The sequence below is a fragment of the Rhododendron vialii genome, chromosome 11a (genome assembly GCF_030253575.1).
Source record: "Rhododendron vialii isolate Sample 1 chromosome 11a, ASM3025357v1".
Taxonomy (NCBI): domain Eukaryota; kingdom Viridiplantae; phylum Streptophyta; class Magnoliopsida; order Ericales; family Ericaceae; genus Rhododendron; species Rhododendron vialii.
Genome location: NC_080567.1, coordinates 13,500,878 through 13,525,999, shown reverse-complemented (window position 1 = coordinate 13,525,999; position 25,122 = coordinate 13,500,878). Strand labels below are relative to the sequence as shown.

Below are 25,122 nucleotides of genomic sequence, written 5' to 3'. Positions count from 1 at the left end.
ACGCAATCCCCTCCTCTTATTGAGTTAGGCTCTGTTATGTGCTAGTATACAAGACGATTGTGCTGTCTAAAGCTATACCAAAGGCTTGATGAAAGATTGCAATATATTCACTTAGTTGTGAGATCTAGACTGGGTTGTCAAGTACTTCCCCTAGTGAACAAGGTCTAAACAGTCAATAGGTTTATTTTGTAAATTTAGTTTTGATTTGACAACCCAATCTAGATCTCAATAGATACGTAATGCCTTGTGAATCTTCATTCTGTTTCTCTTGTGCAGTCTAAGGATGAATGTGAATATCTAAATACGATGTTATGTTTTCTTATAAGGCGTTGTTTACTCAGGTGTTGCAAGGCCCAAAGATGACTACAGAGTTTGCATTCGAATAGATGGAGCTTGGTAGAAACAAGGAATTGCGAATGCTACCATCCTCATGGACAGTTTGCTTCTTATTAAGTTTTTGCAAAAAAATATTAAACCGGATGAGTGGTTATGTAATAGGTTAAACTCTATATCGATTGTAAATTTTAGTAAAGTCTCAATGCAAGGGAGGGCTAGTTATTGTATATTTGTATGACTGCTGTATTTTGGTAATGATATAGTCTAGATCTCCCCCTCCTTCCAGTTTTTGGAGGGAAAAAAAATGTATTTTTTTCCTTTTTTAAAAAAATTCCGGAATTAAAAAAAATTAAAAATTCAAATCGGATCGGATTCGGATTTTTGGATCAGATTTGATTTTTTCGGATTCGGATTATCACTATCGGATCCAAGTCTTATCGGATTCGGATTGTCGGATCTGGATCGGATCCGACTCATTGACAGGCCTAAATCCAACTGACGAAACCACTTTGGATTATCTTCAATGAGATTCCAGAACAAACCAAAATTGAATTTGATGAGCAGGGGTCCCTCACTCCATAACTTGTAACATTATTGTTTCTTCCATTGTGGAAGCAGCAATGGGATCCCAACCTGAGAAGTGGCTGCCTTTAAAAGGATGGGGATTGCATCATCACGAAGTTACAACTCCTGCTTGTTTTGTATTTTTTGTAATATATATAAAAGATGAGTATGGAGGCCCAGCATGTTGGGGGGTCCAATCTTATCCCCTTGCATTGGGCTCTTCTCAAGAAATGGGCTCCACCCCTGCCCAAAGCTTCTCATCTCACACCCCAACATTTGATTAGCAAATATACTGGTTAATGGGTTGAAGGCTTGAAGCCTTATGTTAGTTTTCATTTTCCATTTTAAGGTTTCCATCAGGAAGTGGAGGCTTTTCCCTCATTGTTTTTTAATAACCGGATACCCGGGCCATCTTGTACGCATCTCGAGTAATTCTGAAACCCTTAAGTTAACGACCATGAAACAATCCAGTGTCCTACTCGGCCTCCGTGAGATTCGAACATGCAATTACATGCACTTATTTACTTTTCCCTCCTTGTAGTAAGATCCTTTCTTTTTCTCTCTATTTTGAGAGTTTAATTAAATTCGATGTAGTTTATCATTACAATTTCTCGATTGTCGGATTTGCAATAATATTGAAAAAATATTGAAAAGAGAAAATCACTCAAAAAGTTAACAATAGGAGAAAACCCTGAACATAATGCAAAGACTAAACTACCCATGGCTAATAAAATACTACTATAAGGCTCCGTTTGCTGGGCGTAAAATATTTTTCGGTAAAATATTTTACCTATTTTCCGATGTTTGGTGTTGTAAAAAATGAGGAAAAGATTTTACATGTAAAACATTTTCCATTAATTGGATGAAAATGACTTACCATTAAATCTTCCGTAAGTTATTTTTTGAAATGAACCAACTATCTTCTACTGCAATTCTTACTGCTCAGTTTCATTGATTATCAGTCCTGACCCATGTTCAATTCCAATATTCTCATATCTTTCCACCGTTTAACCCCCTCCTCTCTCTCTCTCTACACTTTTTTGTTGATTTCTAAATATACTTTTCAAATGCCAACCAAACACCTAAAAATAAAATTTTGAAGTTTGTTTTCTGGAAAAAACATTTTACATCGAAACAAACGTAGCCTAAGTAACAATAGAACTCAATACATAGTTTTCACATAATTCCCAAGGTGTGTCCTCCAATTTTTTGAAATAGGTGTGTCGCAGTGTCAGTGTCATGTCTGATGTCTGCGTCTGTGTCTATGTTATATAGGTCTATACAAAGTCATAAGGGGAGAAAAAAAGAAGAAGAAGAAGAAGAAGAAGAAGAAGAAGAAAAGGAATTCAAACAATTTGACCACGGTGCTACCATCAGCTTAGCAAAATGACCTCCTTGGTAATTTCTTGAAGAACCATGCTCTGATGCTAGAGAAAGGAGCTTACGCAATTGATATTCTAAGCTTGTTTGCTTTCGACTCTATCCGATCAATTTCATTCGCTCATCTTAGCGAATGCTCCCTTCCGGCCAGTAATATGAACCCAGGTTCTTATTGTTTGCAGAGGATGATTTTGTTTTTTTCCGGCTTAGAACAATGGGGTTCTGTTGACATTCCTTTTGCTCAAGATTATTAACCTTCTAAAATACTTAACCTTGGGGTCACTAGAAAGTTTTCCTTACCGTTAATTAACTTCAGAGGCCGAGAATTAGTCAAGGTACGCGCAAGTTAACCCAGACATTCGGTTATCAAAATCTCTAAACTACGTAACCTAAGAGGCACTAGAGTATTTTCTTTGTCGTTAACTTTGGAGTCCCGAAATTAGTCGAGATGCACCTAAATTATCCTTGGGTGGATGGTTATATATGAAAACCTTCTAAACTACTCCACTTGACAGTAGAAATAGTTTATTGACATCATATCGTGCTTTAAATTAAAGCAGTGAAAGTAGTTTGAAAAGATGAAGCAGGGCAGCAATGGTAGGCATTGCAACACGTAAAAAGCGTGCATAATTGGGGGGAAAGTCCTGTATCCTGAAAACAATAGTGGCAGAAATAAGGAACTCTAGAAGAACTCAATGGGAATTGGGACAGCATTCCCATTTGATCTACCCAAGTCGGTAATGTTGGTGACCTGAAACAAGAATAACCAATCAACATCGGCTAATGGATTCAGGGTCCCACACAGAGAGAGAGAGAGGGGGGGGGGGGGGGGGGGGGGGGGGGGGCGGGGTGGCTTTTGACTCATTTGACAAGTAGAGAGAGAGAGGTCTCTTTAGACTCATTTGACAAGTGGAGGGTTCATATTTAAAAGCATGGAATGGTGAAAAAACATATTTTCGTGAACCCCAAGGGTCTAGATGCATGGGAAAGCTAATAATTGTCTTAAAAAGACCACAACATTTTAAATTTTACGCCGCTAGGATTTGTCATGTTTTAACTTCAAGATTTCAGAATTAGTCATATTATTTTTTCAAGCTAGTCCAGACATCCGGTTATAAAAAGAAACATTTCTTCAGGAACTGGTCTTTTTTTTTTTTTTACTACTATGTTCTTTGACACATTTTTGGGATGAGATAACACAGAGGGGATGGGCATTGCGTCGACGAAAAAGTTGCAAATAGGCATATCACAGAGGAGGAAGATAGAGAGTGAAATCCACACCCCCATTCCACCTTCTTTCCGAGTCTTTAGTGCTGCTACCACCATCAGCAGCAACCATATCCTAAAAACTAACAATCATATAAATGGAGACGGATAAAGCTCCTACGTACGTTGGCAAATAAACATTTTCCCCTACCTATTTTTGTTTACTTTGGTTGACAAAAGAACGATGGTGATAATGATTTCCTTCGTGGTTTTCGCACAATTCAGCAAGAGAAGAAATTAAAGTACGATGAAAGTATATCAAACTTATTACAGCAATATTCTCAGCAGAGAGAGAATAATCATTCATCGTGTTAGTGTAGATTGACGGTTTGATCTTTCAGTTTCAAGTGCACCAGTGTATTCAATTCGATTGCGGTGCAGTTCAAACTTCAAAGCGATTCCTTCCTAACTCCTTGCCAGTCTGCCAAACAGTACTTTCGGCACGCTCGATCTTGAACAATATTTTACCAGGGATCAAGGAAATCGAATTACTATCCAATGAAAGGTTGCATTGTTGTAGCAATATTTCCACTACTAGTTGAAACTTGAACGTAATTAACTAAGGAGCTTTTATTTGGGTAAAACCTTTTTCTCGCACAAAGACTTGCATATTTTGATCTTATTCTAAGTTTATGCGTATAAAATGAACAACGCATAGAATTCCCAAGCGTTTCTACTTAAAACTTAAACAACTTGCATTGATTTCAATGTGTTTAAACTATTGAACTGCAATACTGAACTCAAACGGAAGAAACACATGCTAATTACGAAACACAAAAGGCCCGGACACTTGAGTTATTAAAAAAACAAACAAAACACAAAAGAAACTACCTAAAAAATGCGAGACATCTGGCTGGGTTGGCCATGTACAAAAGCCACATGATTTACATGAATTTAAAGTGATACTATTGTTTTGGCTCTTTCCATTAGAAACGCATGAAATTATCAGAAACTCATTCGATCCAAATGTCTAATCATTTTCCCTTTTTGCATAAAAGGACAATAATCGAGTGTCCTCAAATCCATGAATGGCGATTTGTCTCCAAAGACAATCACCCACAAAGGACTATTCTGATTTGGCTTCATCCTCGACTGGGGGTTGGTGTTGTGCACAGCACTGTTCTGCACGGCTCGGATACCATCCGTTCGGCAATCTAATGGTTCAAATTCCATCTCCACCCATGTTGCATCTGAGCTGTTCATTGCCAAGATAAGATTTAAACCGTTAGATTGCCGAACGGACAGCATCCGAGCCGTGCAACACGGTGCTGTGCAGCAGCTGCACAACACCAACCTCGAATCCCTTCATCCCTCGACTCTTCCAATTAAAATAGTTTCCACATTCACACAAATGGAAGCTCCTTCTGCAAATTGAAGGTTAAATTGTCCACAGATTTGTTTGATTTGACTCAATGCATGCATGGGAACATGACCATTATGCCAAATTTTCCAAATGGAGACGGTCTTCCGTACTCTATTTGATATGCTAAACTACTGTATCATGTTTTGCAAATAAAGATGGAGTGCAATCTTAATGAAACTTTTCGGACATTTGGGCTTTTGGGTGTTTTACAAAACAAAATTAGAGTACAATCTTTTCGGACTTGATACATTCCAAACCGGACATTTGGGCTTTTTGGTGTTTTAGATAACAAAATTAGAGGTCAATCTTTTCGGACTTGATGCATTCTTAACTTGTGGAATCTCAGCCTCTCTGACAACCTTTATCGTTGTTGACATAATATTAGGAGGCTTCAAATCGAACTTTAATGTAGGGGGATTTTTAGGTCGGCCCAAAAAATTAGGCTCGGACCTAATTTAGTCCAGCACAAAATATTCTATACCCCCTTTAGTCCCGGCACTACATTGTGGACAAAAAAATACCCCTCGCGGGTCAAAACAAGCATCCCGGATCCTCTCACGGGTCACGTTCCCGAACCCTCTCCATACGGCTCAACAAAACCCTCTCTCTTCCCAACCACTACAGAACCACCCTAACTCTACCGCTACAGAACCCTAACTCTTCCGCTCAACAGCGCTCTCTCTCTCTCTCTCTCTCTCTCTCTCTCTCGTGCAATCGATCAGGCAACAACATTTCAATATGGCGAAGAAAGGTATGTACATTAAAGAATATCGAAAGTCTATGCGAACTGTAAAATATGTATATGAGAACCTAACTCTTATAAACGTGTTGCGTCTATGTGAAGTATGTGTTTTCGAGTTATGTGAACTGTGTGTAGGGTTCTATGTGAACTGTTCTCGATCAGCTCCTTCAAGGAGGAGACAGGCCGCTTCTCCGGCGGCGAAAAGGTCAGGATAATGAGCACTTTCGATGGTTTCGCTTTAGGTTTTTCATTTTTTAGTTTTTTCTATGAGAATTGTGTATTATACATGACATCTGTCTATGAGAACTATGTATTTTTCTATGAGAACTGTTTATTTTACTGTGAGAACTGTGTATTATACCTATGATGAGACAACGTAAACACTCTATCTAACTTTTGTTCATATATTTAACGGGGCACAAGAAGACTTACAAGATTTGAACTGTGTATTCTGTTCCGAAAGAATACATGTTTAAAAAGTTACATGTCATCATACTTATCCATGAGAACTGTATATTTTCTGCGAGAACTGTTTATCAAAACAATGTATTTTTCTATGAGAACTGTGTATTATACATTAGATTTGTCTATGAGAATTATGTATTTTCTACTAGAACATTGTATTTTTCTATAAGAACTGTGTATTTTTCTATGAGAATTATGTATTATACATGACATCTGTCTTATGAGAACTGTGTATTTTTCTACTAAAACATTGTATTTTTCTATAAGAACTGTTTATTTTTTTATGAGAACTGTGTACTATACCTATGATGAGACAACGTAAACACTCTATCTAACGTTTGTTCATATATTTAACGGGGCACAAGAAGACTTACAAGATTTGAACTGTGTATTCTGTTCCGAAAGAATACATGTTTAAAAAGTTACACGTCATCATACTTATCCATGAGAACTGTGTATTTTCTGCAAGAACTGTTTATCAGAACAGTGTATTTTTCTATGAGAACTGTGTATTATATATGAGATTTGTCTATGAGAAGTGTGTATTTTCTACTGGAACATTGTATTTTTCTATGAAAACTGTGTATTTTTCTATGAGAATTATGTATTATATATGACATCTGTCTATGAGAACTGTGTATTTTTCTACTGGAACATTATATTTTTATATGAGAACTGTTTATTTTTCTATGAGAACTGTGTACTATACCTATGATGAGCCAACGTAAACACTATATCTCACTTTTGTTCATGTATTTAACAAGGCACAAGAAGACTTACATATAAGATTTGAAAACTTCTTACGAGATCAGACCAAGAACACTAACAATGGAGGAGGCAAGAGTCATTACAAGATCGAAAACTCAACCTGACAGGCCAGCAACCTCGATAGTTAGCCAATCATCACAGTACCCTTCGCAAACTCGGGGAAAGAAACGACAAAGACCAAAACAGAAAAATGTCGCCAAGAAACGCCAAAGGCTTATCCAACAATCTGAATCTAAACCAGGCTCCCCAATCCAGACCCAAAAGCAAACCCGACGAAAGAAATAACAGAGCCCAAAACAGAAAAAGAAGGCCACGAAATAAGAATCAGAATCAGAATCACAACCAGACTCCCCAACCCAGACCCAAAAGCAATGCACATTCAGGTCCAATGTAATAGGAACAGTGGGGCTATTGTCAAAACTGAACTTGAACAATGCCCACTTAGAGCTCTTGAAACAAACACCGTTTTGGATGCTGATTGATGCCATTAGGAAAGGCAAGTTAGCCAAAAAAGCTTGCATGAAGCACAATAAAACCATCTTGAGTATCATTGAGGACTATGATACCAATGACAGCAAATTCCTCATTGGTGGTAAGAAAGTTGCTATAACAAGGAATGACATCAAGCTAATCTTTGGAATAGCTTGTGGGAACAAACCAATAGGAGATTTGAACAAGAAGAAAAGTGATGTTGCGTTTGCAAAAAGAAAGGGAATCCAGGAGGCAAGGATTGGTAGTAAAAAGATGAAAGACATGATCAATAAAAGACTACAAAAAAAAGAGGAATCCATAACTAAAGAAGACATCCAAGGTGTAGTCCGCCTTGTGTGCATGTTCATTTCCCTGATGATGTTCTTCTCCACATCAGGAGTCACCATTGCATGGACATATGTGCATTGCATAGAAAAAATAGAAGAAATAAAAGACTAAGACTGAGCACAATCCATTACAGAACCATTGAATACATCAATGCACAAATTCCATGACAAACCAAGAGATGCAACAGGATGTGTGGTGGCATTGATAGTAACTTAAATCTATTTTGCTATGAGAAGTATTTTTGGGTATTCTAATAATTTTCTTTTATTCTAATAATTTCCTTTTACCTGTTTTTGCAGTACTGGATTTGTGAACACACGGATTTGATTGCACGACCAAAAAAAGAAGCAATTCCAAGGTTACTAAACTGGAACACCTCAGACCTGAAAAAAAGAATTGATGATTTTAAAGATTTGAGCAATGTCAACATTACGGTATATACACTAATCAAATTGCTTAACTTGGACACGAAAATACACACTTCTCATAGAAAATTACACACTTCTCATAGATAAATACACACTTTTTATAGCAAAAATACAGTTCTCATACAAAAAATACACACTTCTCATAGCAAAAACACAGTTGTCATACAAAAAAATACACTTCTCATACACAGTGCTCATAGAAAAATACACGGTTATCATATGAAAAACACAATTCTCATACAAAAAAATACACACTTCTCATACACAGTTCTCAAAAAAAATACACAATTTTGATTGTGAGTTCACATCTTTCAGGTATATGAGGAAGAACTTCAAAAAACATGTCAAGAGACTCAAGTCTACAGCATGCCACACCCAGAAATTGTAGATGACAATGACAGAGAAACTATATCACAGATGATGCAGCATACACAATCTCTTCAAAGTCCGGCACTACGACTTGATGAGATACACTCAACTGAAAAACAACAAACATCTCCTCTTGTGTCAACATCATCTCCTGAGAAACAATAAGCAATGTTCTCACAATCACAATCAGGCGAGACTATGGCTCCAAGTACCTACCAACCTCTGGACTCCATTAATTTCAGTCAGGGCCTAATTAAAGAGCACAACCAGATGGGTAAATTCTGTGACAGCTTACTAGAGGACAATGATCAAGGATCTCCAGCAACAAGTCCAATATATTCAGAATCAAAAACAAATACTTGAACAACAAAACCACGGACTTCAAAAGGACAAGGATATAATGAAAAATGAGCTGGAGGAAATGCAAAAAGAATTGGATGCAATAAAAGAAAAGCTGCAAAAGATCGTAACTATGTCCAACACAATGTTGCAGGCCCAAGAACAACACAAGTTCCTTGTAGAGAAGACTGCAGTCTTGGAAAAGGACAGCGATACAATGAAAAATCAGCTATTGGAAATGAAAAAAGAAAGGGATTCACTAGAACAAAAGTTGCAGAAGATGGATATTGTGTCAAACGTTTTGAAAAATAATAGGGATGAAATGGAAAAACAGCTGCTGGAAATGGGAAAAGAAAGTGATGAATTGGAAAAACAAAAACATATGATGCTGCAACAATTTGAAATTGAGAAGAACAAAACCAAAAAGGCCCTTACGATGTAAATTGAATCCCTAATAACCGAGAAGGGCCAGCTGCAAATATATCTGAGCACAACTGAATAAAGGCAAAAGGCTATAATTGTTCAAAAAGATGCAGAAATACGCAGCCTAACGAACAAGCTTTCCCTCACCAGCAAGCTTTCCATCCAACCGCGACATACCAAAGAACCTCAAAAGCATTTACCGGTTCTCGAGACTGATTCCTCTTTGCTCACATAAAGAAGTGAGGAAGTAATACATAACATCACACAAACGTACACTAATCAGAAGATTAAGCAAGTGATCCATGAAGTTATACAACTATATGCTCATGCCGGGAAAAATTTTGAAGGGGACAACAAAGATGATAATGCAAAACAAAGACCACGAAGGCAAAAAATGGAAGACAACTATTACTATGGTTCAATCACAAAGGATGGTCACAAAAAAGAACAAATTGTCCTTGTTGAAAGTGACAACCACAAGCAGAAATCAAGAAACTTGATGACAAGATTCCTCCCCTAGGAAAAAAGGCAGACATTGTCCTTGCCTTGCTACCTGACGAATGCCAAGAAACAATCAGAAAATTTTGGAAACTCGAGGAGGAATGGTAAAAATGCTAAACCCAACAATTTACTGTCTTTAAATCATTTCAGATTAGCTAATGTTATGTATATCATGCAGTACACACATATGAGATTGTGAATTAGATGACCTGCGCATATATCAAGAAGATGTGAGGTTTCCGCTATGTGATCGAGAATTAACAGGCCAGGTAACACAATAAAAAAAGAAGCAACTCTCTTTCTGTATTATAAGAGAAGTGTATATGAGATCTGTTCTTTTGTATGAGAACTGTGTTTTTTTCTATCAGAACTGTACGTGATAAACAAATACTTTTTACATTCTGATACAGCCAATAGATGTCTACGTCCACTTGCTGACTACAACACTACAACACTACAACCACCAACATCTGGACCATCCTTTTCATTGGGAATAGAAGATTCCTAACAAGATATGTCGTTTGTCTTCAATAGCTTTTCATCAGTAAGAAAAGGAAGCACTCTCTCACAATTCATGTAGCATACACTCACAGTTACGAGGTTGCCTAATTATCTTCTTTTCAAACAGACCTTCCTTGGAGGTGATCAAAACTCAGCTAGCAGAGTACTTGATGTCGTCCGCTCAAAGATTTTGAACACCAGAACAATCCTTATCCTAATATTTGGTTCAAACCATTATACTTTGCTTGTGCTAGACACCATTGACCAAGAATGGAGGTTCTACAACTCCATCCACAGACAAGGGAGAAGAGATAAATATTGTGAAGCAACTGCCAATCTGGTAACATAATCCCTCCTTATTCTAAGAAAAATATATGAACTCTTTCAACTGTGTATTGTAGTCTACGTGAACAGACTATGTGAAATGTGTATCGTTAATGTATCCATGATCCAATGTCCAAAAAAAAAAAAATGTATCCATGATCATATTCTGTAACAGAGAAAGAATGTCATGAACTACATCAACCAACAATGCAAGAAGAAGATTAAAACCTCTGCAAAGCTCGTGAACAATGCACCACAACAAGAACCAGGCTCGTAAGTATCCTTCAACTTATAAAACTCGTCACTGCATCTTATATAAGCCCCTAACATTAGTCTTGTATTCACAGGGTAGATTGTTCAGTTGTTGTTGCCTACATCATTCGCCAAAAGCTAATGAAAAAACCAATTCAAAACGACCTTACAAAGCAACAATGCCTTCAAATGAGAGCTGATATAGTGCAAGCATTTGTCAGTGACCCGAAGAGATCATGGACTCCAGAGATCTATCATAATAGGATGGAAAATCTCAGATTACAGAAATATTATGACGACCAGGAGCTTCTTGAAGAGAAGAAAAAAAAGGCATAGATTCAACTTACTCATCAAAGTTGGTAGTGGTGTTGTTCATCAGTTATATAGTGGTTAATGAGTTGTTTAGTTTACTGGTAAATGAAGATATACAATCTCAGACTGCAAAAATAGTTTTGGATGTGAAAGTAGTGCAGATGGGTAATGGCATGGTGGAGGTGTTGTTTATGACTTGTATAGTGGTTAATGCGTACTGTTTAGTTTAGTGGTTAATGAAAATATACAATCATCTTTCTCTGAACTCTATTTTTCATTGTTCACAGTTTGCAGTTCGCATGGAGGAAAAACACAGTTCTCATACACACTTCTCATACAAAAATTTGCAATTCGCATAGAAAAAATACAGTTCTCATACACACTTCTCATAGGAAAATTCACAATTCTCATCGAAACCTAACATAGCAGAAACCTCATTAACCACTGCAGAAATATTAGTTTCGGATGTAGACTAGTTTTAGATGTGAAAATAGTGCAGATGGGTAATAACATGGTGGAGGTATTGTTCATGACATGTATAGTGGTTAATGAGTTGTTTAGTTTAGTAGTTAATGAAGATATACAATCATCTTTCTCTAAACTCCATTTTTCATTGTTCACAGTTTGTAGTTCGCATAGAGGAAAAACACAGTTCTCATAGAAAAATTTGCAGTTCTCATAGAAAATTTCACAAATCTCATAGAAAATAACCAATTTTCATAAAAAAAATTTAAAGGGTGTTTTTGTAAATTACATCTTCAATGTAAAACCCTATTTTATATGGCCTATAAATACCCCTCTTCCTCTTCCCATCTCTTCATTTCCCACCCTCATCACAACTACACCAAAAAAATGGCAGAAGACTTGGCAAAACTCATCAAAGATGTCGTAGATGCATCACTCAAAGAGATCCGTGAAAAACTTGATGAAACCCAAGCCCGATTCTTGAAAAACCAGGACAACATCAACCTTCTCAAGAAAAAAGTGCAGATTTTTAAAGATGGAAAACTTGCCAAAATTTTGGCAAAGGAAGCGGAAGAAGCCACTACTAGCAGAAACATGCGACCAAGAAGACAACCACCAACTAACTAGGAATCTAATTTTTCAGTTTGGCTGTTCTATGGTTTTTTTTTTTTTTTCTTTCTTTCTTAGTAGATCTCTTGTTTAAATTTGGTACTTTCTTCTTCTCCTTGTATTTGGATCTATCAATTCCATCTAGGATCTATCAATTCCATCAACGATGTATGTCTTATAAATTTGGATGTTTTTCCTTGTTTATTATATTTCTAATTGTCAAAAATACTTAAACCAAAAAAAAAACAGTCACAATTAATTAGTAATCTCGAATATATTCTATTTTTTGTTTTATTTATTATTATTATTATTATTTATTTTTCAAACAAAGATCTCTATATTTTGTTTTTGTTTTGTTTTTTTCATCCAATTGTTGCACTTTAAACCGTTCACCACGTGTATCACTACCATCTTCTCACTCTAATAAATACCTGAAAAGAAACACAACCGCACACCGCTTTTCATATCCAAAGAGAGAGAGAGAGGGAGAGAGAGAAGAAATCTCTGCCGGAAACTACTATGGCAGCAACAAATCAGAACGCTTCGAACGACACACCACCAAACAACGCTCCGAAAATCTCACCCATGGAGGATGCGGCGAAGAAGATCATTGAGGAGCATGTGACTCCTCTCAAAGCTGAAATGGATCGCTTGCATCGCCAGCACAGGATACAGAGCATCGATCTTCTCCACCTCAAGTTAGACATCCAGGCATTGATGGACGCTCACAGAGCAGAAGGAAACAAGGAGGAAGAGGAAGATGCATAATAGAAGTTAGGGTTTGGTGCCTTAACCACTTTTTGAAAAATTAGGGTTTCTAGTTGGGGTTCATCAACATTTTGGGAATTTTTTTCTACTTTTTTGCTCATTCCTCAAATGATTAAGGAATTTAACTCCGATGAAAATTAGGGTTTGTAGTTGGGTTAAACCACTGATGCTGTAATTAGTGCTATCTGACTCTGATGATAATTAGGGTCTTCTGAATGTTAAGCTGGATTTCATCTATATTAACAATCATTTGCTATTTATTAGTATGGTTTAGTGTATGTCAATTTGATGCATGTTGTGTTAGAATTTAATTTATCATGGAAAATACACACTTTCATAGAAAAATACACACTTCTTATAGGGGGGAAAAAACACTTCTCATAGAAAAAAACACACTTCTTATAGAAAAATACACACTTCTCATAGAAAAATAAACACTTGTCATACAAAGTTCTCATATAGTAAAAACACAGTTTTGGTACACATTTTACATAGAAAATACACACTTCTCATAGAAAATACAAAGTTCTCATAGAAAGTTCGCATAGTAATTTCACTCATTGACAATTCTCATAGACAGTTCCCATAAACTATTATACACACAGGTTGCTTAGATACTTTACATAATTCAAAGTGCTAGAACAAAACACAGAATTAGTAACAAAAATGTAATCTATTTCATACATGCATTACCATCTTTAGCTCAATCAGACATCAAGCATCTTATATGACTATAAGAAACCAGTTCTCATAGTTCAGACATCAGTTCTCATAATTCTGAAAACAGTTCTCATATTTTTCATAGTGCATTGTAGTCTATGTAAAATGTGTGTAAGTAGTCATCTGAGAATTGTATATCTCATCTATTTCATACTTGCATTACCATCTTTAGCTGAAGCAGACATCAAGCATGTAACGACCTGGATTTTTGATCCAATTTTTTTTAATACAAATTTATATTGTTAAATTTTTAATTCAATAATTAATTAGATTGAATAATTAAAATATATTATTATGTGTACAATTGATATTATTTACACTATTGTATAAGATATGTATTTAAACTTTAGATATACAGGGAATCAGTGATTCATATTCATCTCTTATCTTTCCTATCTAAACCCTAAGTAGAATTCTATTCAAACTAACTCTCCACTTCTCTCTCATCCTATACATACACGCATCCAGATACATTCTCACCCTGTACATACAGGCGTCCACATACATTAGAATTGAAAACCCCCCAAATGTGGCACTTGTCCCATATCCTTTTATCATTATTAGTATCACTCTCTTTCACTCTCCTTCCTCATTCCACCACTTCTACGCTTATCCTCTCACCTTCTCACTACCTTATTCTCTCTCATTATACATACCCACATAAATTCAAAAATTGAATACCAGTATATTATTTTACTCCCAATTCTATTGTTGAGTCTAGAATAGAGAGAGAGAGAGAGAGAGAGAGAGAGAGAGAGAGAGTTGTGGCCGTAGGTGTGTGCACACAGTGAGTTTCGTGGGCACACCGCCACTGCGGGCCCTGTTGGAGTGCCGCTGGACTTTGCCTCGAGATTTCAGAACCACCACGGTAATCTACGAACACCGTATAACACTTATTCGGACTTAGAATCGCATTTGAGGTAGTTTTTCGAAAACCCGAAACCTTAATCTGCATTTTAATGGAGTTAAGACTTAGATTTAAAGTTTATTAAAGAAGATGACCTGCTGTTAAATTATTAATTTATTTTTAGTCCTGTTTATATTAAAATTCAGTCCAGTTGTGCTGGAATAATTAGTACTATACCCTGTGAAAATTTATGATCGTTTAATAAGTGTTTGATTGCGAAATTACTATTAATGATGCATTGTTGATTTGTATTTGAGTGGACGTTTATGTGTTTAATAAATTATTTATGTAGATAAATATTTATGAAATATTAACAAGAATATTTTACTAGTAAAAATTTATTTAGATTGTAAACAAGAAATATTTTAGATTATATATTAGTTAATCTTTAACTCTAATAAATATTGACTAGAATAGTCTCGCATAATTTTGTTGTTATGAAAACCTCATATTAATATTTAATATAGTTAGTAAATGCTAAATTTAGCAATAAGTATTTTCTAATAAAAATTAGTTTGTAAAATCTATGAATAATATGAGAGTTAAAGATAATATTTAAATAGTAAAAATGTTTTATAAAATTTCTAAACGAGAGAAATAGACTTAATTTTAAGTGTAGTAATTAATTGTTTGACTGAATATTATTTTGTTACTCGCATGATTAATTCTATGACAGGATTAATTTTATCGCATGGTTATGTGTTGTTAGTACTTTTAGTTGAAATGTTGAACCGTGTGATATTTTGTTGTGGCTGTAAATTGGACAAATAGGTTCCCGTGGTGGTTACGAGTAGTGAATCATGTAGACGATGATAAGTAAATGGAAAATGATAAAGTGTTGAAAGTGTGAGTACTGTGTGGATTGTGAATTGAGCCATAGCGATGGCAAGGGTAACCTATGGGGCCCTGTGTTGAAATGGGTTACCTGCGGGGCCCGGTGTTGTGACACTAACGTATGATACGTCATGGAAAGTTTCTCTTCGAGGAAGAGAATGGGTCACATGAGACGGTTATAGTTAGTGAGACGTTAATGTATGATAAGTCATGGGAAGTTTCTCTTTGAGGAAGAGAATGGGTCCCATGAGACGGTTATAGTTAGCGTGGGGTAGTGGATGTCCGACCCTAATGTACGATACGTCATGGGATGACTCGATTCTCCTGTTATGGTCTTAAGTGAGAACATACTCGGTACATAACTTAGGTGCGCTCACCTAAGACCCTGGTGCAGGATAAGCAAGAGGAAGGGTGGACCCATGAGACGATTGTAGTTAGTGGATGTGGGAGGAAAGGATCTCACGGAGATGATCCTTAGATTACATGTAAGATGATGGATAGTAAAGAAAAAGACGATGTGTTATTATTCTGTACCTTTTGTGTATTATTAATTATTATATTGTTGATTTGCATATTGTGGTATTGGGTTTTAGGATTTCTACTTGGTGAATTATCACTCAGGATACGTTTGTATCCTGGCAAATCGTTTGCTTCGGCGTTCAATTTGCCAGAGTGCGCAGGATTTCACAATGGAGCAATTGATACAGGTGGGACTCCCTGGAACGGAGTCTGGGCCAACGTTGCTTGAAATTCGTGTCAAAACTAGAGTCGCTCTGGAGTTGCTTTTATTAAACAAATGTACATAAATTTTTGTATTATTTTGAAATTGTAATTTTTGTATAAGGATAGATAGGGGCCTAATAGTTTGTAAAATTTAGTATATTTTTGGGTTAATGTTTCCGAAATCTCTTGAGAAATCGGGGCGTTACAAAGCATCCCATATGCCTTGCCTTCAAGAATGTTGCGTCAACGGATAAAACAGGCCTGCAATGCTTAAATCCTTGTACACATGCATCAAACGCTACAAACAACCTCAAAAAATGATTTGTGGTTTGATCCCACTCAACATCAAAAACACTTCTAGGATTCGAATTCAGAATAACATTACGATACCATTGAAGTTGATTAAAAGAATCTGAATAATCTCCAAATGCACTTGACTTGGCTTTCTGGATAGCTAACCAAGAACGATAATATGACACATCTGCCCCATAATACTCCTTCAAATCATCAACAACATCAACAAGACGTTTCTTTGACTTGTCTCGAACATCATCCTTTATCAATTGACTAATCAGAGATGAATTAGCATGACAGTTCTTTGTCGTACGCCCAGCAACACCACAACAATGAACATTATAATACCTTTTGATGTAAAAGCAACTACTGATCTTGTCAAGTCTAGCATGGATATTCCACTTGCAAGATTTTACCTTACAAATTGCAGTCACTCTCTCTGTTTCTTTCTTTACAAAGTCAAACTCAAAAGAATGAACAATTGAATATTTCCGCAATGCATCATGAAAACCTTCCGAACCCCCGACAAACAACTGACCAACACTTTTAATAAGCTCTTTCCATGCATCGGACAACCTTGGCCGTTGCTGATGCGAGCAAAACATAGCTCCCAAATTATCCTATTTACCTACATATCTCATTTATTCCAACTGACAGCCGACTAACCCTTGCCCACTGAAACAAATGCCCTTACTAGTGCTAGCACCACCACTATCAAAAAACCCACTACTATTAGCACCAACATCAACACCACACCCACTAATACCATTATCAAAACCACGACTATCTACTACTGTAACTTCAATACAATTCAATCCAATACTATCAGTTACAGCAAACATCACTTCCAAATCTTCATCATTATATAACATGGTACTAGGATAATCACGTATAGCATAAAAGAGTTGCAATGAGTGTCTTCTCAACTCACTAAACTTGCCACACAATATCTTCATAAAATCTCCAATTCTCAACGACTGAGACAACTTTATTCCAACACACAATCCATTGTATTTACAAAACAAAATCAACGATTTCTCCATTTCCCTAACAAAAAAACAAACAATTCACACAAAGGAAAACGACACAATTCACATAAACCAACACAGTTCTCCTATAAAAAACACAGTTCTCATATAAATAAACACAGTTCTCATTTAAAAAACACAATTCTCATAAACACTTCTCATGCAAAAAACACAAAAAGACAGTTCACATCAAAATCTAACAAACTAACACAATGATAGTTCAAGCTAGGCCTCAATCTAACAACAAAAACGACATTTAAATAATAAAAATATGAAAATAATCACATAAACAGTAAAAAAATCAAAATCTAACAACATAAACGACATTTAAACAGTTCTCGTGCAAAATACACATAACGACAGTTCACATCAAATCCATATGAGAACTATAGTTCAGAAACCAGTTCTCAGAGTTCAGAAACCAGTTCTCGTAATTCAGAAACCAGTTCTCATAGATCTAAAAACAGTTCTCATATATCAAAACAATCACATACACACTGAAATAAACAAATCTACCAACAAAAACGACATTAAATACCTCATTTGCTCGACTCCATCAACCTGCATCTCCTCACGCACCACAAAGCAACAACGAATCACAAAGCAACATACATCACTGCTAAATGAAAAGTACATCAACTGAATAACTAATCAAATCTAACAACATACTCAAAAATACCTCAATAGATCGATTGAATCTCAATCCAACGCAATTCCTCCTCTCAATCGAACATCAATCGCTCAAGCTAGACATCAATTGCTCTCTCTATCGCGATCTCTCCCTAGATCTCGATATCTCTCTCGATCGATCGAGATCGCGGTCTCTCTCTCTCTCTCTCTCTCTCTCTCTCTCTCTCTCTCTCTATCTGTCTTCTCTCTCCGCCAATATTCTTTTGAAAACAAGCCTATGTATAGTAAACCCGGAAAAGGGCAAAAACGTCCATCACCCAACATACCCGAGCCCTCCAGCTTCAGAAAAATATTTCAGGATTGGGATCATACCGAGGCTAGAAAGGAGGACCGGCCTCTAATTATCTATTTAATATATCATGACCAATATGTGCCTACAAGCATTTTAGTACAGAGCTAGTTGTTGACTGGGTTTGTTCTCGGATAAATGGAGCCTCAATTCGTTTGCAAAGTTTACAAGCTCTCGTTGGCAGCTTCGATCTATTGGATTTGGTGTGAAAGAAATAACAAAGATTGTTCCATGGTAAACTCTTCATCCTCCTTCTCTGGGTTCTCACATCATTGTAGAAGTTAGAGCATGTCTTTGCTCGGAGAGGCCTTGATCGTACTGATGAAGTCTGATTGTTGATTGATGTATGGGGTTTAAGTTCTAGGATTTTTAGATCCTAGTTTGATTTCCTGTTGTTATTTGCAAGTCTAGGTCATAGTTTTGGGTGGTCTTCTTTTAGAGTCTGTATTGAATTCTCTATTTATTTGAGGCTGTTTGCTTTATAAAAGTGGTTAATTTATCCCCCCCAAAAAAAAAACTTCAGAGCCAAACTGTCGAAGTGCTTTCATTGGGGTGGAACTCATCTTGTTGGACCTTTAATTACAAAATCAGCGGAACCAACTTCAAAGCCGGAGCTTTCATATAGTTTTTAGTTGGAGAGAGGATTGCATAGAAAAGGGATTTTTGGGTTTTCAATTTGAGAGAAGAGGATTTGTGGATTTCAGTTTAATGTCGAGCCACCAAATTCAGTTGTGTGTGAGAGAGAGAATGGGTTTTTATGATTTTTTCTTTCGGTCTTGCTATTGTCAGCCCACTGGGCTGACGATAAACAAGCTAGAAGACAAAGAAAACACGTATTTCTGTGCACTTTTTACATCATTTAATATACATTCACACACTCACTATTGTCAACCCATTGGGCTGATTTTAGAATTTTCCTTTTTCTTTTTTATGGAAGGAAGTTTTGCTATTGAGAGGTCCATAGATTTAGGTGGCTACCCATAATGGAAAACGAAAAATGATATTGGTACCGACGGGTTGGTACCGAAATCGTAGAGATGGCCGCACCAGGCCATCTCCGGTCACCGGACGGCCAATCTGAGCCGTCCAAAAATTCTATAAAAAAAAACAAGGGGGCCATGTGGGAATTAACGACATCCGAGGTGTGTAGGGTACTTGATCTGAGCACCTATTTTTTCTGTATATGTATATACACCTCGGATGTATATGTACAAAAAAAAAGGTGTTCGGATCAAGCACCCTACACACCTCAGATGCTATTAATTCTTGTGCAGGCCCTCTCGTTTTTTTTTTAGAATTTTTGGACGGCTCGGATCCGCCGCCCGGTGGGCGGAGACGAACCGGCGCAGCCGTCCCTACGATTTCGGTACGGACCCCGTCGATACCAATAGCACTACTCAATGAAAAATTGCAAATTTTTTTTCTTGCCAAAATAGCTAGGAACAGCCGGAGATGCTGTATGGGCAACAAAAATACTACTCACGTAACAATCTAAACACATCAATTATGAGAGTTGCATTGTCGTATGAGCAAAGAACCCACAGAAGTCCGAAATCAATGGTCTCGATCAGCGTCAACCCCTCAATACAAATGCGACACGTACACAACATATACGCAACAATCAATGTCTAAGTCGTCCAAGTTCCAGAAAGTAGTACTACTGAAACCACGCAGTAACGGAGTCAGCACACGTACCAGATGAACCCTCCACCAAGAAATTGCCCACCAAATTACTCCACTCCACTTTAATTTTTACTCCTAAGTTTTAATTCCGAGGGATCGGCTGATCTAATTGATGATTCCAAGAATCAAAGACCTTGCTTTCCACCGCCCAATCACAACCCGACACGTCCTTGACTAGATATCTACAAACGTTTTTAACGCATCCCACGATACCGGCCGCCGTGGACCCCCCCCCCCCCCCCAGTTGCACGCACCCCCCAATCCGTCAGAAATCTCCCCGCAAATAGAAAATTCCACTGCCGCTAGATTTGCATATTTGCTTCCATGTATGCATACACCCCCTCCAATTTCCAAAGTTTTACATTTACACCATCATCACAAAAACAGTATTTACATTTCAACATAAACAAACAACCAAGTGACAAAAAACTCATGTATAAACAAACTTTACTAATAAAGCACCCTATAATTCTCCAGCTTAACTTTATTTCACATTTCATCTCCACCCTTCACGCATTTCGCGTTGCTTTATTCTCACTATTGCCACTCTATTTTCACCACATCCTATTGGCGGCACTGCATCTATATACAATAGTGGAGAGGTTGAGCTGGGAATCCCTTTAAACACTGTTTTTTTTTTTCTTCCTCTGGGGATGAGTATTCTGAGAGCTAATGTGTATATATGGGGTTTGCGAGTAATTAAGTAGAAAGACGTGGGGTTTTAGTAGACTAGTAGTACTCTATCATGAGTCCTCCCATAGGGGCTCTATGTGGAATTCCCTTTCTTCTCTTGGCCACTCTGTAATTAACAGAAGTCGGGGGTGGCGTTGACGGACTGAAGCTCTGGACCTTGTTAGCGTCGCTCTTCCTCTGCCTGCCATGGCTGCTACTGCTGCGTGAATCCTCAGAATCCGATGCCGCCATCAAATGTTTCTGCTCTGGAAAATGCTTCTTCTTTGCCTGGAAATTCTTGGACATCCCCACAATCTGTAACCAACAATTAGCCGAGATTAACCACCAAACCACATCAAAATCAAACAAAACATCCAAAAAACTCTGTCTCACAACGAAATCAATAATAACCGTGTTTCTGTGTTCTGCATACAATGTAATGTGCCACCAATGAATTGGTTAGAATGTGCCTCATTTTGTTATACAGTGCACCACATCCTACCAATGACTTAGTAACACATCATACGGTATCCAAATATGGTCACCAAATGTAAGTCACCATAGCATTCTTCGTCAGGAATTGATGATCTTATTGAACAAAACCCACTAGTTTTCCCACATTTGCACAAATTCATTAATCTAGTATTCATAATCAAGTTAGTGTTGATAACTGCATTTTGTAATTCATGATGTGGTGTATTATGAAATGTGGATTTCACTGCGTAAAAAAGATACACATTTGATTGAAAGTCACGAAGTTAAGGGTTATTTGGCAAAAACCCAATTCAATACAGAATTAACGAAGAATTGGATGAAAACAATTGCGACCGAAAACGGGAATAACAGAGATTAAGGACATTGTGGTACCTTGCAACCCAGAGAGCAGAATCGGAAGGAATCGAGGAGGCTACGCTCGCATACTTCGCAGGTGTTGGTGACGCCTTTGCCAGGCCTCGGCTGTGGCCGTTCATTCAGGAAGACGACCTTTGCACTGTTGATAACGTAAGTCTGAACTGACCCAATGTCCAAATACTTCTGTATCTCAGAAACTCTAATCACATCATGGTATGATGACCTCCTTATCTGTTAGAAAACCAGCAAATTCAAAATGAATTTCATTTGCATTACCAATGTGAAACAGAACAAGAGCATTGACCAACAAAAGAATAAAACAAAGTCACGAAAAGTTAAACAAACTCTTGAGGAAAATGAGATTTCTTAGGGAAAAAGAGAGCCAACAGGGGCATCAAAGATCCAATTGCTAGAAAGGATGAACGTAAAAAGGCATTTTTGTGATTCCATTGCAAGAAAGGGAAAGAAACCGATTAGAGAAGCTGTCATTTGAAAAAAAAACAGTACAAACCCAGATGCTAAAAGTAGAAGAAAAAAGAGAGCAGAGGAATGGACTATCAAACCTGAATGGCACGGTGGTCCTTGTGGTAGGCGAGGCAGAGAGAACAGAGAGCACCGTCCATACAATCCAAGCAGTACATATTGCATTCGCTCTTGTGTGAATCTGCGTGTAATTTGCATTGAACAAAGAAGTTTTCTCTCAGCAGAGGCTTCAACCATGGCGGCCACCTGTTGTCTTCTTCATCAGGTCCTCCAGCGCCCTACGCCCAAAACAGATTACATTCAGAAAAGTCAAAATGAGGGATATTTATCTAAAATCGAACAACACACTTCACCCAAAAAGCACAGAACAATCAATAAGAAAAAAACCAAGAACACAGAATCTAAGAAAATGGAATTAAACAGTTCACCCGAAAAGGTAGAAGAACAAGCTTAAACCCAGAAAACAGAATCTGAGATTACGAGGGGAAATGAGAGAACTTGATAGAAAATGCAAGAAAAAACTTCACCCAAAAATCACAGAGCAATCACTAAGCCAAAACTCAGAACAAGGAATCTGAGAAAATGCAAGTAAACATTTCAACAAGAAAAAAAAAATGAACAAGCCCAAACCTAGAACAGAGACAACTGAGGAAATGAGAGAAAATTGAGGGGAGAAAAGAAATGTGAGATAAAACAGTAAAGTAAGCCTACCATGATACGCCTATTCTTGGGCTTGATTTCACGGACAGCGGTTTCTTGATTGTCGATCGCCAGTTTGAAAGAGTGGGTAGTGCTCTGTTATTTTTCTTTTTCCTCTTCCTCGTGAGCTTTGATTCAGAGGGAGACTTTTCCAATAGTTTCTATGTGTCTAGAGAGAGAAAGTTGAGGCGGCGAGGAAGAGAGGGTATTGTGAGAGGGGAGGAGGGAGGAGTGGGTCGTTCTTATCCGCACAAAAGTCTAATCCGAGCCTGAGTCCGAACCCAAACCAAGATATACGTTCGGGTGCAAGGAACCGCTTGCCCTTCTTGGTTTTTTTTTTTTCCTTTTCTACATGTATTTAAAGCTTATATTCTCATTCATTAATAGGAATTATCTATTTTGATTCCATTTGTAAAACCAACTCTGAGTTGGTGCATTATTCCCTGGCATATCTGGCACCACTCCTTTATGTTGATATAAAAGGATTGTAGCTTTTGATTTGCCTTTTCATGTTTTTCTTTTCTATTTTTGTTTTTTCCAACTTTAATTCTTACTCTTTTTTGCAGATTCTTCTAGTAAAAATTTTGTTTGAATACTTGTTCCAACTCTTTTTCTTTGCCTCCACAATGCTGTCCTCTTTCACATGTGGTGTTTTGTTCAGTTATTAGTTTGATGAATGCATATGTCCAGATGTTTATCCATTTTAAGTCATGATTGCAGTTGAATGATATATATTTCATTTTTTATTTTTTATATAATTTGATGTCGTGGTCATCTTGTATACATCTCATTTCAAAGTTATGAAGCTAATGATTGAGCAAACATTTTAGTGGTCCCAAGGTTAAGAATATTAAACCTACAAGAATTTTAACAAACGACTTCATGGTGAACAAACACTATTTTTGTCATACGTACTTGGCCAAACCCTTGTGGTTCAATCTAATGATGTATTGGTCTCAATTTTGTTCAATGTAAGTTCTTTGTTTTGTTTTTTTTTTAAAGATCAATATAGTTCTATGAAGTTCAAAGGGCAAGATCAACCAACGGGATTGTAACCCAACAACTCTTCCTTACCCTTTTCCACATAGAATGTGAGGGTTCGAGTCTTGCCTGGAGTGCGAGTGCTTTGTATGGTAGTTGATGGCCTTCGGAATTGTCCCACTCGTATGTCGCTTAGCAGTACACCTTCTATATCCCTTTAGGAGTAGGCTATCGAGTGAAAAAAAAAAAAGTCAAGTCAACTTCAACTAATGGTATCTGAATTCTAACAAGACATCTGAAAATGTAGAATCACCATGTAATTTGTAAAATATTTTTGCTAGACTTACCCGATCATTTGAAAAGGTGGAAGTTTTTGTTTTCAACAAATTCGCACATTGCATTGCTTTTCCATTCACAAAAATTGCAGACCCTGAATAAACTAACTTGTCGAATACAGGAGATTGAGTAAGTTTTCTTATGAAGAAATCAGTCCGTTTCAAATGAAGACGTCCTCATTTTAGTTAAAATGCAAATCTCCCCATTTTAAAATCGAATTTCAATGATCCGAGTTGCTCGATGTGATTAAAACGTGTTTTTAAGGGTACTCCTTTAGAAATCAGCAAAAAAAAAAAGATTAGAAATGACTTCATCCAAACAGGTTTTTATTGAACGGTTCAATAAAAAACTGTTCAAATCAATTCCTTCCCGGTCATTTTTTTGCCGATTTCTCGCGGATACCCTTAAAATTACGTTATGAACATATTGAGCGGCTCAGATCATTGAAATTCAATCGGAAAAGGAGAGTCTGCATTTTAAGAGGTCTTCATTTGAAACTTAGAAATTGAATTAACTGGAAAACATGAAATACAATAAATTAATAAGAAATGTTAGACTTACAACAAAATCCTACAATATAGTAACAACATCCTTACACGCCAGCGCTGGAGCCCAGGAATATCCTTACACACCCCTGAGTTCTTGGGCCCCAATTCTAATGTGTGAGGATGTTATAACTATATTGTAGGATTTTATAGTAAGCCTAAAAGTGAATTAGCAAACTATAGACATCCCAAGAGAGGAGACAGCCAAAGCTAGAGGCAAACCCTCAACAAGCAAATAAAAGCTAAACTAAAATCTTGTGGGAAAATAGTAGAGCAAGGTGCCAACTACAAAACAACTTTGTCCTATATTGTCTGATGCATGCAAACTCATATGCATTACGGTTGTGGACATAATTGCGTCCAGAGTTGTATTGATAGTATTGCTCAAAATG

General features: G+C 37.0%; 2 protein-coding genes across 2 annotated transcripts; both read right to left on the bottom strand.

The window, feature by feature from the left end:
- Nucleotides 1-13,857: 13,857 nt before the first annotated feature.
- On the bottom strand, nt 13,858-17,077 carry LOC131306885 (uncharacterized). The gene is made up of 2 exons (XM_058333315.1): nt 16,406-17,077; nt 13,858-13,914 (listed from the first exon to the last, which is right to left on the bottom strand). Exons 1-2 carry the CDS (start codon nt 17,075-17,077, stop codon nt 13,858-13,860), a joined length of 729 nt encoding a protein of 242 aa, XP_058189298.1.
- Nucleotides 17,078-20,509: 3,432 nt separating this feature from the next.
- On the bottom strand, nt 20,510-23,123 carry LOC131308200 (protein RGF1 INDUCIBLE TRANSCRIPTION FACTOR 1-like). Its single transcript, XM_058335052.1, has 4 exons — nt 22,881-23,123; nt 22,250-22,447; nt 21,702-21,917; nt 20,510-21,149 (listed from the first exon to the last, which is right to left on the bottom strand). The coding sequence occupies exons 1-4, from the start codon at nt 22,881-22,883 to the stop codon at nt 20,892-20,894; spliced, it is 675 nt and encodes a 224-aa protein (XP_058191035.1). The 5' UTR covers nt 22,884-23,123; the 3' UTR covers nt 20,510-20,891.
- Between the last annotated feature and the right edge of the window lie 1,999 nt (nt 23,124-25,122).

Bases quoted from the DNA above. Each gene is read 5' to 3' on its own strand.
- LOC131306885 (XM_058333315.1), bottom strand. From the start codon at position 17,077: ATGTTTTGCTCGCATCAGCAACGGCCAAGGTTGTCCGATGCATGGAAA. The intron at 13,915-16,405 runs GCAAGGCATATG...TCAAAAATCCAG, and splicing joins TTGACGCAACATTCTTGAAG to GTCGTTACATGCTTGATGTC.
- LOC131308200 (XM_058335052.1), bottom strand. The intron at 21,918-22,249 runs GTTTGATAGTCC...GTTTTCTAACAG, and splicing joins AGGACCACCGTGCCATTCAG to ATAAGGAGGTCATCATACCA. The intron at 21,150-21,701 runs GTACCACAATGT...TGTTGGTTACAG, and splicing joins TCTGCTCTCTGGGTTGCAAG to ATTGTGGGGATGTCCAAGAA.